Source organism: Protopterus annectens, chromosome 12.part0 (genome assembly GCF_019279795.1).
Source record: "Protopterus annectens isolate FY-2018-M chromosome 12.part0, PAN1.0, whole genome shotgun sequence".
NCBI lineage: Eukaryota > Metazoa > Chordata > Ceratodontiformes > Protopteridae > Protopterus > Protopterus annectens.
In genome coordinates, this window is record NC_056746.1 from 976,996,689 (window position 1) to 977,018,348 (window position 21,660).

At 38.2% G+C, this 21,660-nt stretch overlaps 1 protein-coding gene across 2 annotated transcripts in view; it reads left to right on the top strand.

Annotated features, from left to right (window-relative positions):
• LOC122816916 (protein FAM13A-like) overlaps positions 1-21,660 on the top strand; it is a 1,835,067-nt gene that overhangs the window by 1,687,186 nt on the left and 126,221 nt on the right. For both annotated transcript variants that reach the window (XM_044089997.1, XM_044089998.1), the window contains 3 exons: positions 3,222-3,303; positions 12,871-13,082; positions 16,947-17,030. In XM_044089997.1, coding sequence (XP_043945932.1) covers positions 3,222-3,303; positions 12,871-13,082; positions 16,947-17,030 — 378 coding nt within the window. The remainder of the gene's footprint in view (positions 1-3,221; positions 3,304-12,870; positions 13,083-16,946; positions 17,031-21,660) is intronic.

Consider the following 21,660-nt stretch of genomic DNA (forward strand, 5'->3'; position numbering starts at 1 on the left):
GTGCACTGTTAGAAAATGACTTTGTTCAAAGTAGAGAGCTGAAGGCAAAACAGAACTTCACAAAAAAATGAAGATCAGGAAATGAGGTAATGGGACAGCAACATGGAGTTACCAACAGTGATACAGTGGTGTATGAGCACTTTTTTTGTGGAATTATGTTTCAACTCGTAGCTCCAAGAATTCATACCAGGTTCAATGCAGAGAGCCACAGCTAAAGAAAGTATCACAGACCTTAAAGAATTTGAAAATATTTCCATCAGATACAGCACCACTATAATTCAGCAGCCTCCTTAGTCCCTTGTTGATCTCCTGAACTGACAGGCTTAAGATGAAATGAGGAGTAAATGGTTTTTCATATGCTCATGATTGGCACCATCACTTGCATGAGCTGTGGGTGGGATATTACAAGTTGTAATTCATAAGCAAAGAAGTTGGCAATACTTGCATGGGCAGTAATGATCTGTCCATTATGCTAGATTTTAAGTTCATTATTTGAAATTGTTTTGCCAAGCAATTTGTTAATCTCATCCAAATTCCTTAAGGATCCCAAAAATTATGGTTTGACATATTTTGAAATAATCAGGTTTGGTTCAACATATTCTTTTTATACAGAGTTCTGTCAGCAAAATTCATCTCAGCTAAAGCATGAATTCAGCATTCAGAAGGTCTTCCAGCAGGCGTTTTGTCTTTCATGGCTTTTTCACCTTGGATGATGTTCATGGTGCAGGGTTATGTTTGGTCCACTAGTCCACTTAGTAGTCATGGGAAGGTATACAAGTGGCAAAAGAATATTGACAGATATTCCAGAATGGTTACTTTGTGATGTAATTCATGTCCAGTCAATGTCTACCAGCTCATATAGAAGGATAGTCCCACTGCCTTGCTGAAAAGACCTTTTGGTGGTTGTAGAAACAGTATTCTTAACACCTATTGCTGAAAAGTAGGTAGTTGTGGTGTACTGACCTTTAAAAGAGAGGGTGAATTATTGGGAAGGTAGTCATTTCACGGAGATAGTAAAGACCCAGTCTATATATGTCTGGGGGCATGCTGGTTAGTCCAGGTAGTAACAGAGACAAACTGGAAGACATTTCTGGTTGGGTCATCAAGAAATGTACTGATACACTAATCCCGGTGGAAGTTAAAATCCCCCAGTTCAGTAGTGTTTCATCCCTTATCCAAATGGGCAAGAGCATTTGGAAGACTATAAACATGTAGCTGTGGAGTCCATTGCTGTAAGCAGCAAAACACCACCATCAGCCCCTTCTCCAGGTCTCAAACTATGCAGTGGTTGACAAATGTTGAATCCATACTGAATGCAAGTGTAGTTAGGGGGAAAAGCATCGTGCCTGTTTTTGTTAAATATTTATTTCTATACTGAATAGAAAAATGTTTATTTTTCTGTAGATATTCATTGGATTTTTTTTTTCTCTTGGAGAAAAGAAAAAAGTTGTGATGCTCCTTGCAAGCCCAGGCAATATTGGTTGATAGGTACAATAATTATAATTATAAAACAATATTTTGATTTCAAAGGGTATATCGGAATACAGATATCTAGTAAATAAGAAAAAATACCTTGTAAGCCAAAGAACTTCAAGTACAAATACAAACCAGAAGTCCAACGCTAAGTAGCTTTAATACAAAACACATATTTGATATTAAAGCTACTGAGTGTTGGACTTCTGGTTTTTGTTCTTGAATACAGATATCTACTGTACATTTGTCCAAGACCTGAATATAGCAGTTTTCTGAACATTCATTTTCATGTATTAATTTTATCCTTTTGATGGCCTTAGACTTCCACAGCCTGTTTCAGCAGGCAGTAGGTATAAAACATGGGACCAGTCATAGATGGGACTCCACCCTTTCACAGGTCTCTCTCTCTCATTCTTATGCACACATGCCCATTGGTAGTTTCAGGGATCATCAATTTAGCCTACTGGCATGTCTCTAGGAGATGCTAGACAGATCCAGAGCTGCGGGGGGGGGGGGGGGTGTTCAGCACAAAGGGAAAACAGTCAAGTTTCTAGACGTTCTGTAGACTAACCTTATTTGTTTACCACAATCTTGATTTAAAGAATTTATCGTGACTCACCAAAGATAAACTGTGCGAGTCCCAAAGTTATGAAATGGTTTCACTGAATACCACATCCTGCAAACCAAAAATAAAGCTATTTTGTAGGGATCAAGACCCCATGCATACCTCCCACATAGGGGGTAACAAAACTCCACATTTACAAGTCATTTCTGATGAATCTAGATTTTTAGCAAAACTCCTTCATTGTTTAGAAAGCTGTGAAATAACACTCGAGAGCCATCACTTTCTCAATTTAAAATCTTTGATCCACAAAGCAGAACCCTACCTTCTAAGGAGTACAGCTGTACCCATTTGTTTCCTCAGGATTACTATACTGTAAGACCCAGAAGGGGGAACTCAACTTACCAGAACACTCCCCCCTTTCTAATTAAGTAAATAAGTAAAGAGGCTAATACCGAGTTATTTGGAAATAAATAAAAAACAATACCTCAAACAGAAAGCTGTCCAATTTTGTGCTTGGTGCATGACGTGCTTATTGTTTTTAAAAAAAAGAGGTCTTTTCAGATTCATACTTTTAATCAAAAGCTGCTCCTTACTCAGCTTTCTTCGTCCTGATTTTAAAGCTGGTGTCAACAATTACGCTATGTTTCCTCAATTCATCCAAATTTGCATCACATAAAGTCTGCAAAAACAAAAAAAAAATAAAAAATCTCCTATTACATGAGCTCAAGTAAACACAAACTCAGTACACATCTATTGCATCTTGTGACTGTAGCAGCAAATGCAAAACTTGTTTTATAGAGAGCAAGTATGTCTTGCACCTCCATGTGCTGGAAACTTTAAAAATGCAGACCACTTTCACATCCTTATTATCCTCACTTAGAGTCACTGCACTTCAAGGAAAAAATGATCATTGACAGAATGTTGTGAGATCAGAACACTTACTAAACAGGCACATGTGACCAACACAATCTTGTTCCTATATGTCTCTAGGATGAGTGACAAGAACAACTGATATCTTGAGCTGTGATATGAAGTTGGATGATCTTATCATCTGCCTGTAAGCAGATTTGCCAGTTTATATGCTATGTTTTCAGATCTAACTTTTCATGAAAATTTAATAGGAATTTGTATACTACTTATGTACATCTGTGATGTCAATTAAAATTCTCCTTTTCATTTCTAGCCGTCATACACTGACAAAGTTTCTAATCCTGAGGTCCTGAAATGGATGAATGACCTTGCTAAGGGGCGTAAGCATTTAAAAGGTATGTTTAATGTAATGACTTAAAGTATGCCCTGTCTTTTCATTAAGTATGGAATTTGCAGGAAATGTTTACAAGCCAAAATACGGTTCTAGATGATTTAGTCATGTTGGCTAATGTCACCAAAATGGGCATGGGTAGTTACCAGTGATAAGTGGGTTGAGGACCCAGTCTACTCTGACCTACGCCAGTGACCCTTGCTAATGGTGGGAGGGTATATGTGCCCCTATTGGCCAATGTGTGCCTGCCATAAAGCCCAGCAGCCAATGTCAATAAGCTACTGGACAGCCGGTGTCTAGTTGCCCAGCATGGGTTATCTGTTGAGCGAAAGCTGGATGTAAAACCAACAAACCTGAGAAACATGAACTGAGAATGGCTACACTTAATGTAGGTTCAATGACAGGACACAGCTTGGAAGGGGATGACATTATGATACGGAGGAGGCTGAACATCCTATGTATCCAAGAGATGAGATGGAAGGGCAGTGCAGCGGAGCCACTTGGCTTGGGATCCAGACTCTACTACTCCGGAGGGGGCAATCTAGAAATGGTGTAGGAATTGTGGTGTAAGAGAGGCTTCAGAAGGCAGTAAGGGATATCATCAGAATTAATGACAGACTCATGGCAATCAGACTCCATTGTAATGATAGGTCAGTATTCCTAATCTCAACCTATGCCCCACAGCAGGGTTGTGATAGTGAGGAAGAGTGCATTCAGACAGTAGTTGCAGGACCTACTAGATAAAGCAGAACAACATGAATTGGTGTTGATAAAGGGTGACTTGAATACACATATAGTGATAGACGGAGCAGGATATGAGGACTGCCTGGGTCCATATGGGTGGGGCAACAGGAATAAAGGAGAAGACTCCATTCTAGACTTCTGTCTGGCAAATGAGTTGTTAGTAGCCAACACATGGTTCAGAAAGAGAGTCACAAGATCACATACAAGAGTAGCCAACATGCAACTCAATTAGACTTCCACCTAGTAAGAAAAAGGCCCTGGGGTAGAATCCATAATTGCAAAGTCAGCCCCAGTGAAACAGTCTGCCCACAGCATAAACCACTAGTTGTTACAATCAGCTGCAAGCAGTGGTCAGAGAAGCCTCTAAGGTCAACAGAGACCAGGCTAAAGACCTGGAAGTTGACTGGAGAAAAAGTACATCAGTTCAAGGAATTACACAGGGCACTAAGTACCCAAAGAAGAGGAAGAAATAGGTGGAGTTGAACAAGAATGGCATTGCCTAAAAACAACATGTGCTAGGACTACAGAAAAGATGTGTGACCAAGCCAGGTATGGAAATAAGGTACATAAGGAAAGCTGGTGGTGGAATGCAGAAGTCCAGGAAGTCATCAAAAGAAAAATGGAGTGCAGGAAGAAGTAGGAGACAGAAAAGAGTGACCAGGCTAGGAAGGACTACTGGTTGGCTAACAAAGAAGCTAAGAAAGAAGTTGCAATAGCAAAGAATAGGATATCAGAGGCACTCTACCAACTTCTGGAAAGTGACTCAGTAAGTGGTATAAAGAAACTGTATCAGGTTGCAAGACAAAGACAGAAAGATAAAGAAGATAGTCAGACACCCTTCATAAGGGATGCCAGCAGCAACCTGCTCACCAGTCCACAGGACATCAAAGATAGATGGAAGTATTTCCAGCAGCTTCTGAATGAATAAACCCCACAGAAGCTGCACTGTCCCAGAAACAGCCTATGATGAGAGAAGAGGAGGAGCCCACCCTAGAAGAAGTAAGAACAGCACTAAGGAAAATGAAGTCAGGGAAAGCAGCAGGCTCAGATGAGGTCACAGCATTTTTGATAAAGATGCTGGGTGACATAGGGGAGAAATGTCTCCTGAGGGTACTAATAGCAGTGTGGAGAGAGGGGCACATCCCAGATGACTGGAAAATAAGCATATTCATGCCAATGTAAAAGAGCAAAGGGAACATCCGCAACTGTGGGCAGTACAGAAGCATCAAACTCCTATCATATTGCATGAAAGTTCTGGAGAGGGTGGTTGATAAATGGGTACTCACAGTAGTAGAATGTAAGATGGGAGATGAGCAGTTCGGATTCAGATCAGGATGCAGCACAATTGACCCCATGTGTTTGCAGTGAGACAGATACTTGAGAAGAAGCTAGAGATGAAGAGAGAGTCCAACTGGGCATTCCTAGACTTGGTGTAAGTATATGACAAGGTCCCAAGAAAGCTGGTCCAGGCAGTATTGTGGTGGTTTGAAGTCCCAGAAACATTGGTAGAATTAGTGCAGGTTATGTACAAGAACCCAATGACTCAAGTATAAACAGTGTTCAGCCTCACAGAGGAGTTCCCAGTGGTAGTGGGTCTACACCAGTATTCAGCTCCGAGCCCACTGCTGTTCATATTGGTGATGAACTACATTAGCAAACAGGTCGGAGGGGACAGATCAACAAAGTTGCTGTATGCAGATGACGTGGCATTACAGGCAGACTCTGAGCCAGAATTTCAGCAAAGGACAGGAGAATGGAATGCAAATCTGAAGGCACATGAGATGAAACTAAGCACAGATAAGATGGTGGTAATGGCAGCAAACTGGGGAACTCAGAAGAAGCTGAGAATAGAGATAGAGAAAACAGTGGAACAGGTAAATAGCTTCAAGTATCTGGGAGGGGTGGTTGAGGAAAGGGAAGTCTCAATGAAAAGGTCAAAGCTAGAGGGGTTGCAGCCAACTGGCATAGAGTGTTGGGTGTAGTCTATGACAGAAGAATGCCAAAGAAATGGAAAAGTAAGGTGTACAAGACAGTGGTGTGACCAGTACTACTGTATGGTACAGAAGCCTGGGCAGTAAAGGCAGAACAGTTGAAGAAGCTAGAGGTGATTGAAATGAAGTGCCTGAGAAAGGGTGGTAGGATGCACACTGTGGGACAGATGAAGAAATGAGGACATAAGAGTAGAAGCCAAAGTAGCAGAAAAGATCAAAGAGAACAGATTACGGTGGTTTGGTTACATGTGCAGAAAAGCAGAAGACAATCTGCTGAGGAAGATTTGGGACAGACGGGAAGAAGGTAAGAGGAAGTGAGGACATCCAGCAAAGAGCTGGATGGATTGTGTGAAAGATGATCTGCGACAGTCAGGCATGAGTGTTGAAGAAGGCAGGAGTGAGGCACTGAATCAAGAGAGATGACAACAGTTAACACGATACCCTGACCCCATGTAGAAAAATAGGAAAAAGGGGGCCGATGATGATGATGTTTATAAGCCATCTACAGGAAAACAGATGAGAAAAATCTATAAACTGCAACTGTTAGCAAATGACACCTACAAAATCATATAAACTTTGCAGATCATATTTTTTCCCTTGGATACTTCGAGCCTTGCTTTTTTCTATTTATACAATACAGTTCTTCTCTATTCTTTTCACTTTAGTACTCAATGTGTTCATTCGACATAGCTTAATATTCTGTGATTGCTGTCAAGTGTTGATGTAGGTGGATTTAGCAGAAACTGAACTGGTGTCCTTTGATTTTTCAAGACTATTTTCTACACATTGGATAATTTTATCAGATTCAGGTTAATTCTGCATCCTTTTGTAAATGTGTACTCACTTTGGCTCCGTTTCATTGACCACTATAATTACATCATGGAAATGCTACCTTACACATTTCTTGGTAGAAGAAGAAAATGCATAATACCTGGGTTCTAGCAGAAGTGCTACAGATGAAAGGTAGTAAGAAAACATTATTTGTTACACATTGATTGTTGTATTACTTTATATTTTGGAGTGTTTCGCATGCCTTTGTTTTGGTTAGTAGTGAAAGATGGATATGTCAGTGGTCACGCCCTTCATCAGTTTGACAGTAACTATACAATTTCATCAATGCAATTTTTAATTCTCTAGGCAATTTAGAAATGTTTTCATTAATAGAAGCATTAGCACTGCTTTCAGTCAGCTTCTCAATTCATTTTAGGGAGCCTTCCTGGTACTTTACTATATGGGCCTAGTATTTCACATCTTTCATGACATAGTTTGCAAATGTATAAATGTTCTAAATATGTTAAGTATTCTAGTCTGCCATTTGGCAGAGTACCGAAAGCAATTGCTTATTTTCAAACTCCTTCAGAACAGCTATATCAAATATAGTGCAGTAAGTCACAAGATTTTCTGTGTATGTATTTATGCTGCTGAGATTCCTGCAAAGTCTGTTTTCATCAGAATGAGTGTTGAGAATTAGACAGACCCTCAAAACACAGAATCATGAAACTTTTACTCAAAACTATTAATTACAGAAGGAACCTCCAGATAACTGTCTGCCTCGTGCTTTAGAAGCTTAACATAGCTCTCTTCAGTAATGGCAGTTCTAAATAACCCTGTTTAAAATATTCTTTCTTTAAACGTAGCATTTCTTCAAAGGACACATCCTCTGCATGGGTCAGAAGTACAGGATTCCCACCTCCGATTCAGTATATAGGCTAACAGGTGTTTAATTTGGTCAAAATAAACCAGGGATACATCCTCTTCAGAAATGAATGTAAGAGAAGGAAATAAGGCATTCCATTCTGTAAAAGAGCAAAACATTCCTCAACAGGTTTTTAATCATCAATCTGAAAAACGGGATAAAAAATAAACAACAAGGGAACCAACAAGTCATTCTCTAAATGACTGGGGCTTTCTCTGTAAAAACTGGTATAAGATGGGGGTATGTGCCTTACAGATGCCTGGATTGTGATATTTCCATGATAACAGCCAGGGAATTACCCAGCAAAGGTGCAGCAAAAACAATGGAGTCTTTAAAAGCAACACTAGAAGCTCATTAACATTAGGTCTCAGTCTGGATGCCTGCAGACCAATGTCAGGGGAAGTAGTCATCCTCCTTTTAGTCTAGAGTATTCCAAAATTAGACATCAATTTTACAACCATTTTAGATACTGTGCAGCCCATCAGTGTGTTTTTACAGAGCCTGCAACCCCTTGCTGAAGCAGTCAGGTGTTTAGCTGAATGTGGAGATGAGAGCAGACAACAGCCTGTGGAGAGAGGGAATGGAAGCTTTAAAAAGAATCCTTGACTCTGGCATGCCAAACAGTTTGCATAAGGAATTCCATATTGATTCTCAGATTTTGCTTGCTTAAGTTCTTAAATGAAGACCACATGATTCAATCAAAGGCCCTAGTTAGTTATCTGAACAGTGTTGTTACTATCACTGTTTCTGTAAGTAAGACGTTCCTTTTGACTGCATTATACAAGATTTATGTGGCCAGTTTGAATGACGTGTTGTAACCAAACCCCATATTCTGTATGGATGAAAATTCAGTATTTGGATATGTAATCCTTATGATATCTCTGCAATGTCTATTCTAGAAGTTTGACGAGGTATGACAGACTGCTAAATGTCATCTGGGGATTACTTCTCTTGCAGATGGTAGTAAAATGGACATGTTCTGCATCACATGGACTAGACCAGTGCAGGCAATATATATATATATATATATATATATATATATATATATATATATATATATATATATATACATATATACACACACACACACATATATATATATATATATATATACACACACACACACACACACACACACACATATATATATATATATATATATATATATATATACACATACATATATATATATATATATATATATATATATATATATATATATATACACACACACACATAGTTGTGTGTGTAAGACAGAGAGAGAGTGTATATGTATGTATTGCCTGGCAGTAAGTGAAATTTACTTTTGTCCATCTCTGTATTGTCCACCCACTTCGGTCAACATATTTAGATGGTCAACAGATGTGCGAAGTTGACAGTACTCGAGGTTAGGGGATATGCCCTTTCTCCAAGGACTGTGCAATCTTGGTATTAGTATATATAATTAGCAGTGGATGTGAGGGTGCGGAGAAGCTTGACCCCTACAAAAACACTTTTGTTTATATTGTATGTTCCGAGGATTAGCCGCAAAGCATATCCTGTATGGTGTCGACGTTAAGCGCATTGACGTTTCCTTGGATCAACTATTCCTAGATCCATTTATATATCTATATCGATAGATCTAGATATATACATGCACACACTACACACACACACACACACATATATATGTGTGTGTGTGTCTCATCAATTTATCCACCATAGCCCCGCAAATATGAACTGACCAGGGTTGATGTTTACCTCAACCTGAAAGGCCACAGTCAAGGAACGACGACATCTATTGGTATGATTATGTTCAACTACATGAAAGGTGTATCTCACATATGGATGATGGATGGAATGAATAAATGTGCCAGGAATTTCTGTTTGAAGAAATTTGCAACAGGGGGATTGTAGGAGGACAATGCCAACTGACATATTACTGCCTAGAATTTTCTGGCATATACAACCTAGTTGATATAATGGTACTACAACCAGCTTATCTCTTATTTTTGACCAGAATGCAGACAACCCATGCTTTAAGTTTGTCACAGAATTCTGTCTACATTAAATTCATTGCTGGGCAAGTGATTTGTTACTGCCTAGAATTTTCTGGAGTATACAGCATATTTATTGGTTTCAGACAAATTATTCTTTGCGGAGGCAAACTAACCACCTATTACTGACCATATTGCAAATAATGCATGCTTCAAAGAAGATTACTTTGGGTACCTCCTAAGTTTCAGATAAGGTACTTGAGACACCCTCCCCAGCAAAGCACCTCTCTTTTTTAAATGGCAGTCAGTTATGCTGTAGAGAAATGGGCATGGAGAACAGATTCAGAGAAACCAGTTTCAGTGAATTATTTTTACATTCAGATATATGATGAGCATCACAATGTGTATGAGCGAAATGGGAATAGTTGATATTTTTAATTGACTCCTGTATTAGTAATTTCAGTGAGATCTAAGAGCTGTCTCATGATAATGAGATGTGGGAGCAGTTACATTCACAATTGTGAAGAAACAGCTCTCAAGCAGCTTGGCCTGTTTCTTCCAGAAGAATGTAAGTCTACTACCAGAAGTTTAATTTTGTCTACATATGCATATATTTGGGAATGGGGATTTCTTTTACTTATTGGACTAGATGGCAAAAGCAAGAAGGTAGTCTCTCAAGTTAATAGGAAAATGACATGCAATTAATTTTACCAGGCCTGTATGTGAGAATGCAGTCAATGCAAGTTACTCCTCACCTATTAGTAGATGGATGGATGGTGCTGCAAATAAACTTTCAGTAAAAGTTGTCTCACCTTGTCTCTTGAGTTGCTCCTGTAGAGGAAATAAAGTTTAGGCCGAGATCCTCATGAATGATGAGGCCCTACAGACTCTAGTAGATAGTCGCATTTCAGGAAAGGAGTCAGTTTGCTGAGAAGTTCCAAGCTTCTGCAAATTAGAAAGGTTTATAAAGGGCAACAGCTAAACCTCTGTAGAAAAGAGAGTGTTTTAAGGGCATTAGCGTATAGTTCTGTTTTCTACACTTACGTTTATATTAGCTTAAATCACACAGTTAAAGCGCAAACACTAGGGGAACATTGCCCAAAAGCTTATTATTCAGGAAAAATGAGATGAAGTAAGACAGCTGTAGTATCAGCACATCGACCTTTGCAAGGAGGCTGTTGACAAGATGAAGTTAAATGAGATTAATGTCTCTTATGGGTCAGTACCTCTGCCTTGTATATTAAAAATTGTGTAACTCATTTTCATAAAAAAATCTCTTCAAAATATGCAATGACATGCATTCTGACATACATGTTTATAGTTTACTTCATCTGCCAGTAAAATGGCTCATTCAGCACCACACATGTTACATGTAACAGCAGTGTTTAAGCAGTATGTCAATAATCATATCAGAGGCTGTAAAAGTGACTGCAGTAAGACAGAGCAATAGGGATGGATCTATAATTAGCAGCTCAAGGGCAAACAAATGAATGACAGCCAATAGAAAAGAGATTTCAAAACCTCCAGACACACATGCTTTCTTGAATGCATGCAAACAGTCATACATATGTGCAAGTGTGCACCCACATGTGTGTATGCACACACACATACACACACAAATTCCTTATGGGAAAGCACCAAAGGGTCAAACACTTGCCTTAAAAAGATTATACCACTAACTTAGAGATCATTTATGCTGTAGAGAAATGAGCATGGAGAATAGATTAGAGAAACCCATTTCAGTAAATTATTCTTGCACATTCAGATGCATGACGAACATCACACTGTGTACGAGCAAAATGGAAATAGCTGGTATTTTTAATTTGACTCCTGTATTTGCTCAAATAATGTGCAATAATTTCAGTGAGATATAAGAACTCTGGGGGTAAGGAAATTTCTTCTCACCGTCAAAATTTCACAATCACAGAGTTAGTATGGGGGGCAGGGATATGAGTGCAAGACCCCACATGGCGGTGCAATTTGCTTGCCACCAGCAAAATTATATTTGCAATACTGTTAAATTTAAAAACATGGATTGTCAGCTTAACATTTTTGATGATTACTGCTGTGATGCTTAGCTATAGATTCTGACATTGTAGTATCTGTATACCTTAAGAAACAGAAAAAAGGATATATAAATTATAGCAACCAGAGTGATTGAGAGAACTCAATATATGGACTATTGACGAGAGAAAGCAGGGTTTATAAGGCTTTGAAATTACTCGCATAGTTACAGTGCCATCTCTTGAAGAAACTTTGTTGAGCTCAGTTTTACCTCAGCTGATCAGCTGAAATGGCATTCAGTGAATAAGGGGATTTCACCCCAACCCTCCATTCAATGGCGATCCCTTACACCATTGAATTAATACAGTTATTTTTAATTCTAAACACCACATATTTGGGAATTGGCAGTTGTCCTGGTGTGACAAATTTAGTTTTGGGTATCTTGATATATTGAGTTAAATTTTGCTGCACCTATCTTTTAAACTCCCCTAATACTAATCATAATGACACCATATCAATCTGGAAATGGAATATAGAAGGGTAAGATATTCAGATAATCTCTAGAATTTAAATGTTCAACACACTAAAAGCAAAAGTGTCCCCATCTCGGTTGGTGTAGTTGGGCTAGCTGTGCAGAGGATTAAGTCTATGAGCTATTAAAGATCTCCTTCCTGGGTTTGATTGCTAAGGCTTGCTTACTGTGCGACTCTGAACAAAAGTCAGAGAAGGTGCTCTGGGGCAATTGTAAAATTGGACTAGTCTCTTATTGATCCCCTGGACCACATGTGTAGTAACTACCTATGATAAAGACTTGCTATGGAGGAAAAACTCTACACTGAAAAAGGCAATGACTACATAAAATCATACACTTAAAGGAGTCTACAAGCAAACATATACACTACATGTTTAAAAATAAAATGCATTTGATAACTGGGGAGTGTACACTTTTACTTCCATCAGACAAGGTCAGTTAATCAGGTTAAATATCTTTGCAGTACCAGCACAATTTATTGGTTTGTGTGTTCAGCTTCTCTCCTGGTTTTATTTATCTTCTAATTTATTGACATTTGTAATAAAGGAGGAAATCTGAATATGCTTTAAAATAATAAGAAAATTACTTGCTTAAAATAACTACATTGCCTTATGTTGCTTTGTAACAGAACTCAAGTTAAAAATGTCTGATGCAGAAAACAGCACAGTAAAACCTGCATCCTGTACTGAGCAGCCTGCAGTGTTGGAAACTTTCAGCGATGCAGAACAGCAGCATTTGGCAGACACACAGCACATGCCATCAGTAGCAGAAACAGCTGAAACTGTGATGAAACGGTTTAGAGAGAAACGACAACTGCTTGGACTACCAGAAAGTTTTAAGGTACCAGTAAATTGTAATGGTTTTCACTTCGTTTACCCGGTGGAAAGGTTAAGTAATCATTTGGTGAAACAAACTCAAGCATTAATTATTAAATAAATGCATAGCCGTTTGGAACTGTTGATGTTGCTAATCATAGTCTCATTTTACATAACCACACTTATGTACTGGTATCACTTTCTGAATTTAAAACATTTACACATCAGCTGAAGTGCTATTGCTTAAGAAAGGGATGTGTTTGGTGAAGTATGTGGTATGTGTATATAGAGACAGAAAACCAGACACACACACACACACACACACACACACACACACACACACACACACACACACACACACACACACACACACACTTCTAAGGCTGTTTAATATCATATCATATTAGCATTCCGACAGGGTCCTTAAAAAAGGGAGAAGTCAATATTTGGGGAAAGCCATCATCCTTTGGAATTCTGAAGTATCTTCTGCTGCCTGTCAGTGGACAAAGGCCATGTGACGGTGAAAGTAAACTACATAGTTTAGTTGGAATTTTGTAATTTTTTATTTTATAGATGCTTGCATTCTTTATGTAGAATGATGCTGTACCTGTTTTTGACCTAGAAGGAGGGCAAAGTGAGGATGAAAGAGCAGAAAAATATTAAAATGTAGCATGCATGTATATGTATATGTGTATGCATATATATATATATATATATATATATATATATATATATATATATATATATATATATATATATATATTTTCCTGTCAACATAAGGAAACGCACTACATTGTGAGTAGAAATGTTGCAAACGACAAAAGAAATCTAACAATTGAACAAAATCAAAAACCTGATGTGTTTCCAGGTGGAAAGTTCCCTGCATAACCATAGCCTTTTTATTAATATATGCAAATTTCATGGTCTTACAACCAAGGGGGTAAGCGTCAATGTGTACTATAATCTACAAAGGTGGTTTGCACAGTATCAGACATATTTATAGTTTAGAGAGGTTATCTTGCTATTACTAAATCTGACCCACATACTGCTTCTACACAGAGCCTTATGCTGTCTAGATTACAGAAGATAACTCCCATCCTTTACACAGCACAAGCACAGATAAAACCGAAAATTGGCATTTTGCATTTATAATCACAAAGGTAATGCCAAAGATCACTGTTTCACATGTGTTGTTGCCTTTGCTGACCATTTGTAATTTTGATGTACAAGATCCTATTATAAGCATTACTACTGAACCCTATGCAAACATATATAGTATATCTGTATTAGTTTTTTAAAAAATGCTTTCAATAAAAGGATTTATATGTTAGAATTCTATTTTATGCATTAATTTATGAGTACTGTAAATGTAAAGATTTGCAGAGGCCAATTATTACTTCACTGAGTAGTATATTTTTTCCCTCTAGTAATAATTATTTTTCTGATACAAGTCACCACAGCTATAACTTCAGCAACATCATCGCATTAAAGATGATGCTTTCAGCAAGCTCTTGTAACAGTTCACATGTAACTTCTAAGGCAACCACATCTTGAAGTAGCCAGTGTTAAGGGCTGAAGTGCTTCTTGTAAAGCACTTGATGACAAAAACCATGCCATGTAGGCAATGTGGTTACTGCCTCCATACAGAGGCATGACATGCTATCACTCAAACTGTATACCATATGAACTTCTGTTTGTGGTACACTAGGCATGTCTCATTGTGTTTAGAGATGGGCCACACCTAAGCTTCTTTGTTACATCAGGATTCATTAATAATAATACCAGGTGGCCAGGCGCAGTGTGTACTAGTACTGACACAAGGAGGGAGCCAAACAATGAATTCAAAACTTTATTGACAGAGTAAGCACTTTCATCCTGCTACTCTTAGGACTTCATCAGACTAAAATCCAACACTCAGCCTTCTGTTTATACAACATCCAAAGTCATTTAATTACCAGAAACCAATTTTTGTAGTCTGTATGTGTTAATTGTTTCTTAAAGAAACAGTGTGTATATCCAGCATTCTAAGACAAATCCATATACTCTACCCTAACGGAAAAAATCGGTCACAATAAAAAACTTGCAAAACCAGCACAAACTTGATAAATAAAACCTCAATGTTGTTGTTGTCTTTTGGCTTTTCCCGGTTAGGGGTCGCCACCGCGGAACTACTGTCCGCTAATGATTGGCAGTAGATTTTCATGAAAGCCAAGGTGCCAGCTCGACATTCAACCTTCAGCGAAGGCACGCCTATTTATGCATGTCTTTTGAATGCCCACCCAACTGCGGGGAGGACATGCAGACTACACACAGAAGGCACTCCCCGCACTCCAGCCGAGAATCAAACGGGAGAACCTCTTGCTGTGAGGCAACAATGCTACCGCTGCACCACCACCTCAATAATTTGTAAAATCCATTCGTATGAACAGATGTTTAACACATTGAGTTTGAATACCATACTAAAAAGCTTTAAAAATTAATTTGAAAATAGTTTAAAATATAAGTTGTGCTAAATATAAAAATAATTAAACATGATTTAAAGTAATTTTTAAAATAATTTTAAAAAATGCAGTTAACTCTGTTTTTTTTTTTTTTTTTTGGTGGCCTTGCTTTGTTTTTACAGTACATCAGGAGTCATGTTTGTTTTGCTTGCTCAAACCTTTCCTATTCTTGATCGGAGCGAAAAACAACAGTTTCAGCTTCCCTTCTCCAGCCCAGGTCATCAGATGATCTAGGCTGCACCTCCAAATAAGGTCAGCAGCAGTTCAAACTGACATTATGCTTCTGTGCTGTTCAACCAGAAATTAGTCCTGGGTATTCTCCTTATGTGCAAAGGGAATACCTCACTTTCTCCCAGGTATGTAGACAACCTTCATAATTTGACACTGAACAGGAGATAAGCATGTAAGATAAACTATAAATGCAGGGATAGCCCACATTTAGAGTAATGGGGTAAAATACATAAAGCTGGTGCCCTTGATGTTTCTCAGATGTGGTAAACATTAATTGAATTTCACGTCTGGCTGATTTTATTCCCCCTCACCTATATTTTTTTATAGTAAGAACACGCAAATCACTCTGACACCAAATTTTTGACAATGAAATGCACCCACATCCCACAGAAGCTGGCCACATGTTTGCTGCAGTATGGTTTAAAAGTTACCAATGTTAAAACGGGATTTGGATGCAAAGCTCCCTTGTGCAACTCCACTGTTTATAAGTGGAACTGGGCAACTACCACACACACAAATCAATCCAGTGTATTTTGTTGTCAGCAAAATAGTCCATCAGTCAAAATAATTTAGCCATTTCAGATATAACTGTTGAATTATAGACCTGCCTGTCTAATCATTATTTGGTTTCTGCAGAGAATACAGAGGTGGGCTTTTCTAAAATGAATATGGACAACCTAACTTGTAGATTGATCTTGCTCCTCAATATTTTTGTTAGTATTATTTTCCCCTTTACTTTATGAGATTATATGTTATGGAGTGCATTTACATATTTCTAAAAGTCTGGTTATAGATGTATTAAAAACTAGTACTGCTGAAATTCTGTTCAGTTTCAGTTATCTGTGGAACACTTCAAGATGATGAAATAATTTTTTATAGATCTATAAGTAATGCATTACTCCACCATCAGCACTCACTTGAATTCACTTTGGAACTATACTGCACTTCTTTTATAGAAATACAGCTAATTACACTGCAGGCCTTGTGGCTGTTCACCATTTGTGCATTACGACTGTATAAATTTAGTGTTTGCTAAGGAAGATTTGCATTAAACTGCTTAATTGCTAATGCTGCACAGATAATTTGAAATTACACCTCAGCTTGCTTCATGACATGAACTGTACAATTACTAATGTATCTATAAATTATATTCATAGGAGATGACGCACAAGCAACTGGCTTTAGAGAAAGTGATCCTTCAGAAATCACTGTTGTACTTTGAAAGCATTCATGGACGGCCGGTAAGTTTACCTTAAAGTAAATTACTGACATTATGTCTTTTGTAGTCTGTAATCCTGAGTTCAGTTTTATTTATCTGCAATAATGTAAATTATGCCTAAATGTTATTTTAATTCTGAATGCTTATGTTGTTAGGTAAGCTACTGAGACCAAGAACCAACTTGAAAGATTACCCAAATTATATTTCTGTCATTCTACTCCTAAGTACTGTTCTACCTTTAAATTGTATCTGTCTCAGACCTTTCACTTCTGAGACTCATGCTAGATAATTGTATTTATATTTAGTAAATAGAATGTAGAAATGTTTGATAGTTTACAACATTGCAATATCACTGATTATTTAAAAAGGTGGATGTTTGTTAATCAGTTATCTACTAGTAATAACTTCTGCAACCACTGATTGTTTATATAGGTAATTACTTATTAGTAATAGTTCTATAACCATAGGATCACAGGAGGTTAGTAGGCTAATGGTGCTGGGGCCCTTACAAGCCCAGCCAAGAGTTTACCCCCAAAAAAGAAACCTCAATCATCATCTGTCGCCCCTGTCAGTGAGGGACACAGGTGGAACTCCTGAGACAAATTTATGGTTTCCCATCCACTCATCAAGGTTGCACTTGAGAAGGGTCAGCAACATACTTTGTTTGATGTGTATGGGGAATCTGTTCCAGAGATGGGACAGCCTCTGGGAGACAAACCTGTATCTCCAGCATGTTTTGTTAATGTTGCATATTACATTTAGGCCTTTCTATCGGGTAATGCTTGAGGTGTTAGACTTACAGATATGGAGCATCTCTAATAGGGCAGGGTCCGAGATTGCCTTGTAGGCAAGACACAGATCACCCCTGAGCAATCTGAATGATGCCAAATAGAGTTATAGTGATTTGAGTCTGTCCACATAGGATGGGTGTTGGAGGCCATGGATTCTTTTTGTGAGGTATTTCTGTGGCCTTTCCAGTTGGTGCAGGTGTTTGGAGAGGAAAATAACAAACCATAATCATTTAAAAGGGTACATTTTCATTTTAAGCATTTGTAGTCCTGTTTTTCTTTTTCTGAGTTTGATATTCTAATGATATTTTGCTGTTGTCAACGTGGATCTTCTGGGTGTAAACCTTAGTCGTAATACCCAAGTGGTTTGTACTATTAGTGAAAGTGGTTTATACTTTGAAGTGATGCATGTATATCTGAACATTATAAACATTGTGAGTGAAGCTTTCTTTTTACTGTGCCTCCGCAGCAATGGGTTTCTGATCTGCAGTCAATTAATAAAAAAATAAACACATAGATTCAGACATAGGCAGACAGGCAGACATACAGACAGATAGGAAACAACCAGCCAACAGTAAAATTTTCTGTGTGAACACAGTACCAATGCACTTTGAAATCAAAGGCCCTCCCTTCATGTAATTGGGACTACACATCTGCATGTGAAGTTGGTGCACTCAACTATGTTTTGCAAACTCAGGCATTCTAGAAAGCATGCAAAGCATTTAATCTCATTACTAATCCTGTTTTATTAGAGTTTGAGGTGAAAGGAAAGTTAGCATCTCCCAGGCATGCTTTATATTTTAGTTTGCGGCCTTGCAGTCTCTGTCATTTCTGTGTGTCTGTATGCTTTTGTTTTCTTAAAGGCAGGATCAGATCCCTGTCACAACATTAGTCACAAAGATTGCTCAGAATTCATAGTGTCAAGCACACTATTTCATTAGATCTGCCTGTTTGTGATCCCATTACATATATCCATTACATATAGCATATATCCATTGTGGTACTAAAGTCATTGCCCTCTAGTAAGCTTTAAGAATAGGTAAAAGAAAAGGCCTGACTACAGAAATATTCTTTTTCTCGAGTATAAAGAGACTCTTTGACTTCACACATGAATTCTTTTGCAGCAAATTGATCTCTTTAATGAATAACATCCAGTAACAACTTCAGCAAAAATATAGGTTCATTTCCATTCCCAAGACATTTGATAGAAAGTGAGCAGTTTTGCAACAGTAGGGGATTTCTCTAATATCAGTTTGAAATATAAAATGCAAAACAGCATGCTTGGCCAACACCTGCTGATATAGTGCTGCCCTCTGGTGACTGGAGGGACAATGTGAAACATCACAAATTCAGGATATATATATATATATATATATATATATATATATATATATATATATATATATATATATATATATATAATGACACCACAGAAGCAGTAAACAGGAAAATATTGCTCACTTGCAATTTGTATTGCTTTTTATAACAGGATCTGTGAAAAGTCAACACTTTACACAAAATGGACAATGTCTGCAAGCTGGCATTAGGTCGCTAAATCAGATGCAGTCAGACGCTGTATAACATTTGGGAGGAAATAATATGGTGCTTTTGTATTAACTATAAGTTGTCTATTGATAGTTTACACAACGTCTTATCATTACATTTAGTAAGGTGTACAGTTTTTTAGCCTGTGAATGACCTTTGATGTATAATCTACAGAAGAATGATTTAAGACATTTGTATCCATGAGTGGGTGTGTTGCTTTTGGTCCTCCATTTCTAGGATCACTCTAATGCAATGCTTAGGAAAATATATTTACTACTATGCTTGCTGTAGCTACTATACTGTATAGAATTGGTGCTTTTCTATATTAATAATTTGAGAATCTGTGTGTACATCACCCTGTAGTTATGGTGAGGAAGAAGGGGAAACAGCTGCCTGCCCTAGGCACAATCTGTTAAGGGTGCAAACGGCATCTTAGAAGACCCATACAGCAGCACAATCACAGTACTGGGATTCATTTAAACAGCTGTTGCTAATATCGGGGCTGCTTAAATCAATGTCTTAGATTAGATGTTATCAAATCCAGTAAGGAGCTAGTAAAAGTTCTTTGTTTTAGTAATCAAGACACTTGTAAGGTGCTGTGGCCAAAAGGTTGCCAAAGCAGGAACCCTAATATCCATTGGTAGACATTAGTTGTTTGAGAAGTTGTCAATATAAATAAAGAGGACTTCCAAGCAATACTAGTATTAGAGAGGTATCTCAAAATGCAACCTACAGACAGATATTAGTAGTTTGTGAAGGTAGTAGATGTAACAGCTGCTAAACCAAACACACTGAGAGCTACAGAGAATCACTTTTTAGATTACTTCAAGAACATTCTGACAAATGACCATGCAATTTTGGGGAAAGAGGGGACATTGCCTGGTGTTTTCTCAGCTAGCACAGAGAAATGCTGATCTTGACTGGAGGTGGAAGGGAAAGGACAGTTTGAGGAATTCCTGATCTGAGCAGACATGCCATCTTTTGAGAAAACTGTGCCAGAAGCAATTGGAATGGATTAGGTCTATTTCTATAGCAATTAAAAAGTTCCACACTGGTGCAAGAATGTGGGAGGGGATTAGATTTTGCCCAAAATACTAAAGGTGATGGACAGCATTGTGGTTTCTCAGTTAATATGCCTTTTTGATTTTGAGTGAAAGGCAGGTGCAGTACCTCTAGACTATCAAATTCAGTGATCTACATTTTTAAAAAGGAGGCCAGAAAGATATGCCCCAATTATTGAGGAATCATCCTCATCAGCCTACCTGAGAATGCCCCTAAATCAGAATGCTGAAAAGGAAATTTCACCTTACAGTTAGGCCTCTGATTAGTAGGAGCAGCAGCAGCAGGGCAGTTTCCATCCTGGTTGTTACCACTTCTACTTTGGTGGTCAGTTGGATCAGATAGTGGTAAGATTGTTAGAGACATGAAACTTAAACATGTAGTCAAGGTTTTTCTGGGAATGCCTAACAAATGATTTTGTGTTGGATAAGTACAACTCCCACCTCAAGTAGAACTTTTCTAGTATATTGATATAGGCTGAGGATATGGAGTCTGAACAAACCATGTTCAAGGCCTCACTAAGATGTGTTGGCAGTAGGAAGATGTGGCTAAAAGGTCATGGCAGTGATGCTAAGACCTGGCTGCGGATATCAGTGGCGAATGAGGCTGTTACATTAAAGAAAGATACCTTTCATGTAAGTGGGTATCCAAATTTGGAAAATAGGTACTAAGATGCTGGGCAGACCATCAAGGCAATAACATCAGCAGCAGTAATCACTAAACTGTAGGCCCAGGTGTACAATGTTTTCAGTAAGGCCATGAAGAATGAGTTTTGAATGGAAGTTGTGGCAAGTCATAAAGGTGTGTGTGTGTGTGTGTGTGTGTGTGTGTGTGTGTGTGTGTGTGTGTGTGTGTGTGTGTGTGTGTGTGTGTGTGTGTGTGTGTGAACACTGCCCATACTGTTCTTATCTTGTGTGATGAAATGATGATCTTTCAAAGGGACATTGTCAGTAGGTGAAAGGAATATTGTGTGGAATTCCTGAATTCAGAGGTCTTGCTCTCCTCTGAGTAGGTAAAGCCAAAAACAATTGATGGGGTTGAGTCCGATTTGTAGTTGAAGTCAGTGCAGAAATAAACAATTCCATGGTGGCAAGGCTAAGAGAGTGTATGAGATGCAATTTGAAATACATCTGGTTAATGGGCCTTACTGATGTTGCATGGAAGGTAGGTTCAGTACTTCTTGAAAGGCAAACTGGGGTGGTGGTCTCCATTTTCAAAAGGGGGAAAGCAGGATATATCTCACCTATGCTGGTATCACAG